This window comes from Saccoglossus kowalevskii, chromosome 12 (genome assembly GCF_978046115.1).
Source record: "Saccoglossus kowalevskii chromosome 12, keSacKowa6.1, whole genome shotgun sequence".
Taxonomy (NCBI): domain Eukaryota; kingdom Metazoa; phylum Hemichordata; class Enteropneusta; family Harrimaniidae; genus Saccoglossus; species Saccoglossus kowalevskii.
This window is the reverse complement of record NC_140652.1, coordinates 27,213,032-27,223,905: the sequence shown is the minus strand read 5'-3', so window position 1 is coordinate 27,223,905 and position 10,874 is coordinate 27,213,032. Positions and strand designations below refer to the sequence as shown.

Below are 10,874 nucleotides of genomic sequence, written 5' to 3'. Positions count from 1 at the left end.
TTACAGTACATTAACACATACAGTAAGACAAAATACAATAAACACTAAGCCACGTCCACTATAAACTAATATTTGATTAATTTGTCTTTTAAGAAAGGAAAATGTAACGTAAAATTCACGTTCTATGCACAATAGTAATATTGTATTCGTACGCATAATTTTAAGTTTTTAAGTAAGTGAATACAACATAGAACGGAAACAGTGTTTTGACGGACTATCATCATCTATTGTGTTCTAAATGAAATAAATTATGTCACTGATATTGTCCTATTGTACCATCTTTGTACTTATAATTCCTAATAACATTATTAGAAGTAACATTTGATACTCATCAACATAGTTATGGCGTAGTTAAATAAAACAACTGTAACCCATGCTCTTTGAACTATGAAGTAATAGGCGACACTGTGTGCACAACATAGATAATGCTCCTGATAGCGTAACATCTGCTTCCTGTGCTTTAACACCTTTAGATGTGTAACCATATGCTTATGATATTATGATATGACCATATGCTGACGTCATATCGAATAATCAATTAGAAATCAATCTCTATAGATAGTCTATATTATTCACTAGCGACGTTTGCCCTGCATCTATTCCACTGAGGTATCATATAGCTGCATTTCAAGATGGTCGTTGTCAATGTTATAGCTGTGACTACCCTGCTTTTAAGTGTTGTATTGATTGTAAAGGTAAGTTAGGTTAATCAACAAACAATATGTGTCCATATGGGCTCGCAGATAACATCAATCCTTATGTATCATGTTACTCGCATAACATTCACTTTAATTGGAAACATTAATTTTGTATGGAAATCACAAACACGTACATTTCCACACGTTCTTAAAACCCTAGTATGTTCGATGACATTGGTGTATAATTACAGTAATACTACTTTGTGGCCTTATGCTGTTGTTCGATGTTGGAAGGTTTTTGCCAAGCATGTTAAGAAAGTGCTGTTCAAAAATGCTTGTTTACTGTGAAAATATTCTTTGTTCTCAACAATACCCAATTAATCGGAGAGGAATGCTTTGCAGAACTTGGTTTTTCTCACATGACTCAGGTGAAGACCATAAAGTTCCCTTCATTATTTAAACACGTGGCACATATTGTAAACAGCAACACTCTGGATTGGAACCAGATAGTCGAGCTATATGAATGGATGGCCGTTCGACTTAAAGAGCTAAAACCCGACAAATGAGCATTATTACTTCGTTAAAATACAGCAATTCCGAATATGTATATTTATGGTCACGGAACTAGTAAGATCTTCGGCCTGTTAACTGCCTCTAGCGTAACTATCAGTAAACTATAATATCGTGTGAACTAAGATACTATTACAATATATTCACCCTCGAAAAAAATGCTTATTAATATTAAGAGAAACATAAGTTTAATCAAACATATTCTTTTGGAATCTAAACATATTTGGTAATAATTTGAAAAATCAGTTGATTACATAAAACTGTGAGATTTGATTGCATACATGTGCTCATTTATATCTCAAAAGTAACTATTATAGCTATTACAGAAAATTTTGAATTATTTAAATGGTTTACAAACCGAATAGATGATGTTTTTTACACTGTTCTATTATCAGCTTGCTCTTCACGTTCTATGTTTAGCCTCGTTGACGCCCAGTGACGCAAGTGATTTTATACTGCATCCGCAATTAATCTGGAGAATCTAACCTATATGAAGCGTTCAGGCCTTGTCAATTGGGCAGCAACTCGTCTTGTACCGTCACTGAAATAGTAAACTCTGTGAGCTTTTAAATGTTGTTTAGCTATTTGGAATATTTCGTTAAAGTTTGTGTGCAATGAGAATGTTACTTTGTTTGAGTTACTGTAGCATCGTCACAAACGAATCACTGTGATTTTGTATTCAAATAAACGCTACAAAAAAACTGGTTGGGCTTACCCTTTGATGTTATGTCCTATACAAACTTATGAAGGCAGACAATTCAAGGCAATGAATGCGACAGAAGCAGAAACAGGATGCTCATAATATTTACAGTCCTTCAAGCAAGAATGGCAAAAAAGCACTATTTAGATTTTAATTACAGATTTCAAATTGTCAGAATAATATTTTCAAATACTACACTTTGTTTACATGTTGTGTTCACCATAAGCATTTCGCTCTATAATTCCTTAACCAGTTGGTTACTGACTATTGTTTGTGTTTGTCATCAATCAAACCATACAGGGTAAAGAATATCATTACTTGGATCCAAGTGGGGTAGATGATAATGAGGAGCACAACATAGCTAAACGAGGTAAATATTATTTTGAGTTTTGTAGTCATTCAGTGTATTGCATATACTAAATATTATTTTGCATGATATATTTTTCTGACAATTCTGTACATGTTTTTTTTTTCCAGACCTTAAAATGAATTTGATTTGGAAAGACTGCAATAGCCGTATTGACCTTACAATTGAGGTGAATAAAGATGATGAACAACAAGCCATTATTGATTTTCAATTAAATAGCACTGATGGTGTCAGTGCTTCGGGACAAGTGACACTACCACCTGGTCAGAACAACATGACAGAGGAAGTAATTCTTGGAGGGAAAGGTCCGTGGGCTACGTGGGTATATCTAACAATTAATCAAACAAAGACTTATGAACAGCGAGTCTTGGAACCATGTGAGTAACAGTTAACATAACGCAATGCAAACTAGCTGCAAGTGCAAACCTCCAAAACAGATGCAAATTATTTATGTTTACTGTATTGTTTCTTCTGTATTGTATTAATATATCTAATTTACTGGCTTAAGATTTAAAGACGAACCTTAGCTTGCAATAAATGTTCTTGGGATACCCCTCCATCAATAACTGTTTCTGTTATAAATGGAGAATAAATTTTGCACTATCAATGGTAACCATTCCTACTTCCATACCAAAATATCGAGCGTGTTCACATCAAACCGATTGATCATTGTGTCAATGGTAACCCTAGTTTTTTCAATTCATGGCTTTTACTCAATTTACAAAAAATTGCCAACAGCGCAAAATATGGGACCCTAAAATAACTGAACTATATAATTTAATGTAATTGCAATGTAGCTAGTTCAGTTGCACTTCACTTGTCATCGAATACTTAGGGTAGCAATAATTTGATTCTATGTTTCTCAGGTTAGCATCAATACATTATAATTCATTATTGACAGCATGCATTTGTGTTATGCATTAGGTTCGACACCCGAAACAGAGTGGACTTTTGAAAAACAAAATGAGTCGACATCAGAACAATTAGTATTACCTGAACCTGACGCAGGAGTGAAAAAAGACCCCCACTTCACAACATTCGATGGAGTGAAGTATAACTTTCAAGGTCTTTGTACATATATACTCACCCAAGACTGCACGAGTATAATGAACCCATCATTTAGAATCACTGCTGACTTTCGTGGGAAATATTCCAAACTACGAGCCAAGCCATTGACACGAATTGAGACAGTTAATATTTATGTTGGGGGAAAACTGTTGTTACGTATATTGAAGAAAAATGCATTCTTGGTAATATAGAAGTCATGTTTCTATTACTATCTTCAATAATTTATTTTTCGCCAATAAGGCAACGCACATATAATAGTATAATAGTAATATCTTTTGATCTTGTGTTCATTAGTCATTCGTCACTAGACGAATTTGGAACAATACTAGTTGCATTGTTGTATATCCGCTGAAACGAAGAGTTGCAACGTGGCTTGTGCAGGAGCGTTTTGTCTTAACTCACAGATGAATATTGTGTATCATGGTTACAGCTAGCCATTATAATGAATTTAGGGGGGGTTACAGGATTGGTAGATAACATAAAATAATTACTATTTTTGTGATTTCATTACTTCGCTTCATTACAAATTTGACATCATCACAACATTTGCTCCATAGATCAAAGGAAATTTGTTCACCAAATCAAAGGCTGTAATAGGAAACGAAGAAGGTACTGTAAACATCATAGATGAGCACATGTACGTTGAACTATGGTATCCCCGAGTTTCTTTGATTTGGACCAAGACGATACGCGGCATTGACATCGATTTAAAGGATCCTGCAATGCGTGGTAAAGTATGCGGATTACTGGGAAATTATAATGGTAACCCTGACGATGATTTCATGAAACCTAATGGGCAAATATTGTCTAAGAACGATATCTATGAACTTGGGGAGAGTTGGATGGTTCCTGAAAGGTGAGTTGTCAGTTTATAGACTTGTACAAACAATTTAAGTTCGTAATACAATCTTAATGTAAATATTAAAAAATAAATTAATTTTATATAGACAAGAATATGACTAAAGTCAAATGAACAGTTGCGTATCACTGTCAGGATGTCGTTTGGCGCGTCTTCTGTTATTGTATGACGATTCTCACATACTCTAGCAACAGAAGCTACACATTATTTGAAGTCAGTTATTGCTAATTATGACAGTGGTGACTTCTCTGTAGACAATACTTACGTGTAATTATAAGCTTAGTGGAATTTTCAACTATTGGTATTATGTGTTATCATTACTGCATTTTCGATACGATGCTCATGTTTCAGTACCAAAAGTTAAAAAAGAAAATGGTGCTTGGAAAATGTCTTTAGAGACGCTTGTTATATTCAAGGTGTACGAAAGATTGAATATTACCAAGAACCAGGACAATTTGACCATACATTATATTTTCAAATAATAACAAAACACTATTAAAGACAAGCAGTTCGTTGGTTTCACCACAAATTAATCAAATGTGTTTTAATTGCACATATTTATCATACATTTTTACGGTTTTAATAAAATCGCGTAATACTTTTAAATTTATTAATAAATCGTTCAACGAAGGAGTTTCTTTTAAAACCTGCTAGTAGCCTATGGTATTTAAATGATACACTAAATTGGTTACACAAAAATCATTTTCGGCGAATGGAAAATGTTGCGCATACAACATGACGAGTACAAATGGTTTTAATATGCCTCTTCTTTAAAATAAATGGTAACATATTTCATGCATATTAACAATAATCTTTCAGCTTATAACTCTCAGGACATTTTTATGTCACAGTGATAGGTAAATGTGCATTTCATTTCAAGCTGATTCGCAAGTATTATAATTGATACCAACTAATATAAATGAGAGCAGTTTAACCTAAACTCCACGAACAATTCTGAACATAAAATAATGTTAACATCACTTGAAAACAACTTATAATTCCTTCTTTTTTTTCCAGCTGTGATTACTAACTAATGGTGTAAACGGACACAAACAGTATTTTATTAGCATAACAAAAATTATATTGTAATTCAAAATAATTGGGATATGTATATGTATGTTGTATTGTTAGTAGATATATAAAATGGTTCTACATCTCACCAGATCGTTATCTGTTTGTTTGGGTGAAATGAATTAAGCCACAGTGATAATAATTAGGCATATATAATAAATATAGTAATACCAGGAGTAGATTCACAAGTTTGTGTGATTGTTTTAATATAAATAATGATGTTGTCTCTAGGTCAGGGGATCGGATCAAAAATTAACTCCTAATGCACATCATCCGTCAATCGTATACATACAATAGTTTATTAGGTACAGCACAATCTAGCCTTGGTATGGTTCTCGCCTCTGACATTGGCTTACCCTGAAGGAGTGAAGGCGTCAAAGACGCACTACACACTACATCAAGGTTGATACTATCATGCGGTAAGAGGTTGAGAGAACATTCAATAATGTACACATAAATATTACCACATAAATAAACTGGCCAGGAAAACTTTATAAATAGAAATAAGAAATGAAAGCCCAAGGCCTAACTGCGCGAGAACAGCACTATTTGGTATCTGAAATACCTGGCAAGCAAACCGCGACAGTAATTTGATTATTAAAGAGATTACGTAATTAATACGACCCCAATATTTAGATGGATGTATTAAATTGTAAGTTATGTGCTTTTTTTCGATTTACGATGACCAAGGTTGCTTAAAACCAGAATGTGCACAGTAATGAATTAATACCTAATACTGTGATATTCAACTTCACTTTCTTACATTCTTGTTCTGAATGTAATTGAAAATTGGATGAAAAAAACACTTACCTGGAACCATATTTGGCCGTCTCAATTTGTTTTTATATCGCGTGTTGTATTTGTATTCATTATCCAGGCACAGTCAGCTGGCGCACACGTGATAATAAAATAAATACGATATTTACTACATTGAGGCCGCCATCTTGAATGACGCATAATACTAAATAAGAAACAAGTTGTGAAACGCGTTTTTAAGATTCCTGCAAATCAGGACAAAAATACTAATCTTTCACAAAAATACGATCCATTGGGGTTATATTAAGCCAACCGCTAACAAAATTCGGCCTAATTTGTCGTTTTTGTGTGGTAAAATCCCTTGCATACGAACACCTAATTACACAAAGAACCTAGAACACTTTCCTGGGGTATTTAAAACTAAAAATTTGCATTCCAGCTCAGCAGCCAATCAGCGACGGCCTAGCGCTTAGATGACAATTTCGGTTTCACATACCCCGGCTTAGTGTAGTGTTCTTCGCGTAATTAGGTGTTCGTATGCAAGGGATTTTTTCACACAAAAACGACGAATTGGGCCGGATTTCGTTATCGGTTGGCTAAATATAACCCCAACGGACCGTATTTTTGTGAAAGATTGGTATTTTTGTCCTGATTTGTAGGAATCTGAAAAACGCGTTTCACAACTTGTCTCTTATTTAGTTTTATGCGTCATTCAAGATGGCGGCCCCCATGTAGTAAATATCGTATTTATTTTATTATCACGTGTTCGCCAGCTGACTGTGTATCCAGGCATCATAATTTCACCACCATCGACAAATATAATCAAGGTTTATGAAATGCAAGTAATCCAAACCTCATATTGTTGCCTGAACCCAAACATACCCAGGCTTACTTAGCTCCAATAAATCTATGTAAGATCAATTTCACGTGCTCACAACATGTCTAGTTTTGTTATATTACTACCTACCCAAGCCAGCCGCCGAATCTTCCTTCCATGGTGCAGTATGTGCTAAAATATAAACAGGTGATTGAGAGGCACTTCTGTTTGTGCAACTTGTTCGTTTTTCTAACGCGGCGTCTCTAACAAAAGATGCGACATGGGAGACTTACAGAAGTTGACAGCATCAATAAACAACACCGACTGCACTAAAACTATAATCATTAGGTGATTCACTGACGCCTTTGTTTTTTGTGCAGGGAGTAGGACGAAAATTACTAAAAACAATAAAAATATATATTTCCATCTACCACCTCCTGTATAAATTATTGTTCTCCTTGCTATTCCCCTTCACCGCCTAAATTCAGAATGAACTGTATACTGGCTCAAACAGATTACCCAGAAAAATGTTGAATATAAGATGTCGCCATAACAGAATGCACAACAAAGACTAACCATGGACCAAACATAGACTAACAGACTTGTACAAAACAACCCTGACAAATTCGATCATAATACAATCGGTATAAAATTATGTTCGACCAAACTTTTCATACATGCCATGATATTGTGAACAGAGATGGATCAAGGGTGAGTCATGACAACTTAAAGTAGAACATCAAATCATCAAAAGATGTTTAGTGGTCTGAGGATGAGACTGTGACGATAAAGACGATAAAGATAAACTGCCAGCTGACCTAAATCACAATGTGCACCGTCCAACAACAGCGTTTCTTGAAGCGGATGTTGAGGGACCGAGTATTTATGTACCGACACTTGGATAAAAACATGCACTGTGGTTGTTGTCAAAAATAATACAATACCAAAAAGATCATTTGTACATTTTTTTCAACAATCCAAGATGGCGTTCAAACCACGTGACTGATCAAAATTATATTATTATTCTCGTATGACGCTATGGCAAGACTAGTTATATACAACATATCCAGTTGATCAGTTGAATTACCTCTCAGAAACAAATGCGCAGACATTTGATAGTTATGCCTAAAATCCAAAATTGTGGCTTAGATAAAAAACTAACTCCTAAAAGCATAGGACCTCTGATAGTCCTCCTATACAACAGCTCAAAGGGGGCAAAACCTGTTGATTCTTGGGGCACTTCTCTATAGGCGAATAGCAATGCATTGATGTAGCGGTGCCACTGCTTTGGCTGCTCACTGCATAAACGCTTCAACATTGCTTTTAACGTACCATTAAACTTTTTAACCAGCCCATTACACATTGGATGATAAGGGGTGGTTGACAGTTGTCTAATACTCATCAGACGAGAAACTTCACACATACACTCTGACACGAACTGAGTTCCAATGTCATGTAAAATCTCCTCGGGTATACCTAGGCGACTGTACATATGAACCAGTGCTTCAGCTACATCCTCTGTACTGATATGTTTCAGGGGTATTGCCTCTGGATACCTGGTAGCATAGTCTACTAATGTCAAGATGTACATATGACCTTTTTCAATAGGAGGGTGAATAGGACCAACTAAATCAATAGCAACCCTTTTGAACGGCACATCTATCAGTGACATCTTCTGAAGGGGGACTTTTGCAATTTTACCTTTAGGTACCGTTTTCTGGCAAATATCACAAGATCTACAGAATCTTGTTATGTCACCATGTATTCCTGGCCAGTAGAAATTGCTCAGGACTCTATCACTAGTTTTCTTTACGCCCATATGCCCTCCCGTTATCGAATCATGCGCCACCATCATGACCTGGTTACGCAATGGCATAGGTACAACCATCTGCTTAACAGACCTACCCTGATTCACATGAGGATGAGTAAACTGTCTGTATAGTATACCGCCTTTCTTCAGAAACATAACTTTCTGGTTACCTTTAAACTTAGGTTCCTTCAAGGACCAATATTTACTGAGAGATGGATCTTCATGCTGCAATTTTACTAGCTGAGCCTTATTTACATCTAATGACTTACCCCCGTCAGGTACACACAAAGGAACTATTTTGTTACCTTTCTTAGCCATAGCACGAGTAACCACTGCACAAATTTCTTGCCATTGTGGGTCAAGATCATCTGGTTCCCTGGCTCCTTCAACATTACCAATGACTAGATCATAAATAGCATCAGGCAAACACTGTGCCTCCACCTCACCAGTGAAATACGGGGTGTCTACATAAAGCTTAGCTATAGGTACAGTACGTGCAGTATTATCTATCATGAGCATACAACAAAACTTTCCAGTGTACTGGTTGTCACTAACAAAATCTCTTTTTACTACCACATCACTACAGCCAGTGTCCCTCAATGTGGTAACCACTTTCTCTCCAATCATTCCTTTTACCACAGGCATTTTGGTTTTAGATTTAACAGATTGTTGGAAACAGGCATTATGGACTAGTGGTATTCTCTTTCCGCCAGCCAACAAAAGCTCACCACCACCAATACAAGATTCAATATCAGCTTTGGTTGTGAACTTGGGTTGCACTAAACATACTGCACTAATTTCACTTTCCTGTTCTGCATCACCACCTAAATCAACCACAGCAGCACCGACTTTTTTCACATTAGGCCTATTACCAAACCTTGTTGGAAATCGACATGTAACAGATCTGTGTCCCAAACGGCCACAATTATAACATCTGACCCCGTAACCCTGTGAAGGCCTCACTTTGCACTCTCGAGACATATGACCATACTCTTTGCATTTATAATACTGAACATCAGAATTGATTTCCTGACCACCCGGCATCTGAGATTTTATACATGGGAAGTCGCAAGGGGAGGTCAACTTCCTGTCATGAGCAATTAAGTAACGGTCGGCATACTTAGCCAATTCATCAAGAGTTCTAGGCTGATTCTCGCGCATGCGTATGGATACATCCCTGGGACAAGATGTTTAGAAGACATCCAAAATTGCGGCAAAAAAATGTGACCAATCATAACCATTTTTTCAAACTTGAATCTGATCGCCTAAAGCCTCAGAAAGCAGTCATATAGCTACTTCACAGAGGGGACTATAAATTGGGAGAATTCCAAACTATTTTGCAGTTTTTTTCTTTTTAATTGCAAATTTTTTTTTCAAGAATCTTGGTCAGAATTATGTTTTCATATGTCGAGATACTAGCAGGAAATTTACGTAAGGGTAATTTTGTGTTCATATGAATTTGGAACAATTTTCACTAGATTTGGAAGATTCTATTTTTTGGCCGCAATTTGTGCTTGCCCAGTACTATTCTTAGAGTTTGTTTTGTTAAGCATCCCCCGCACCCACAGCTATCGAATATTCTGCCTCTTCGTGTTTAGAGAATATCGGTACATCAACAGTGTGCATTCTGTAACATTATGTTGCTGGAAATGTTAGATATGTGCTTGCTTGGAGGGCCTACAACGAGTAGTATGGTACAGAAATTTGGTTTTAGTCTGAGTGCCTGTGTTATCAATATCACCGCCACGGCAGTAGTCGGGATTCGATTCTTTAAACGAATTGGCCAACTGTACTTTTACAATGAATGATCGATGGTTGATTTTCAAAATTAAACGCTCAATGTAGGAAAACTGTAAATTTTAATCCCACTTTGCTTATCAGTACAGAAAGTAAACAGCTATATCACGTACAACATTGACTGGATATACTGCCCTCACGGGCGAGAATACGTTAATACACACTATTTTTTTACACAAAAAAACAATCAAAGATTGCGCCCTCTTCAGGGCAACCACGCGTTTTATTTAAACACTCACCATATGACAATACAACATTTTTAAACACCCATGCCACTTTATAACACACACGTCATTTAAAAACTCGCATTTATTGTGTGTAAAAAAATAGCGTGTAGTTAGGTATTGTTAACTTCAAACATAATATAAGTTAATCGGGTTCACTACTTAATGAGATTGTGCATTACGCTTTAGGCATCGCA

The 10,874-nt window shown here is 36.0% G+C and overlaps 2 protein-coding genes across 2 annotated transcripts; one reads left to right on the top strand and one right to left on the bottom strand.

Annotated features, from left to right (window-relative positions):
• The first annotated feature begins 575 nt into the window (after positions 1-575).
• LOC146735686 (uncharacterized) lies at positions 576-5,461 on the top strand. The gene is made up of 6 exons (XM_085506216.1): positions 576-695; positions 2,209-2,278; positions 2,386-2,652; positions 3,200-3,525; positions 3,901-4,199; positions 5,220-5,461. Exons 1-6 carry the CDS (start codon positions 633-635, stop codon positions 5,230-5,232), a joined length of 1,038 nt encoding a protein of 345 aa, XP_085362342.1. The 5' UTR covers positions 576-632; the 3' UTR covers positions 5,233-5,461.
• A 2,475-nt stretch (positions 5,462-7,936) lies between these two features.
• On the bottom strand, positions 7,937-9,700 carry LOC146735685 (uncharacterized). Its single transcript, XM_085506005.1, has one exon. The coding sequence runs from the start codon at positions 9,698-9,700 to the stop codon at positions 7,937-7,939; it is 1,764 nt and encodes a 587-aa protein (XP_085362131.1).
• Positions 9,701-10,874: the final 1,174 nt, after the last annotated feature.

Coding starts and splice junctions, on each gene's coding strand:
- LOC146735686 (XM_085506216.1), top strand. CDS start 633: ATGGTCGTTGTCAATGTTATAGCTGTGACTACCCTGCTTTTAAGTGTT. Junction 696..2,208: donor GTGTTGTATTGATTGTAAAG/GTAAGTTAGGTT, acceptor CAAACCATACAG/GGTAAAGAATATCATTACTT. Junction 2,279..2,385: donor GCACAACATAGCTAAACGAG/GTAAATATTATT, acceptor TTTTTTTTCCAG/ACCTTAAAATGAATTTGATT.
- LOC146735685 (XM_085506005.1), bottom strand. CDS start 9,700: ATGCCGGGTGGTCAGGAAATCAATTCTGATGTTCAGTATTATAAATGC.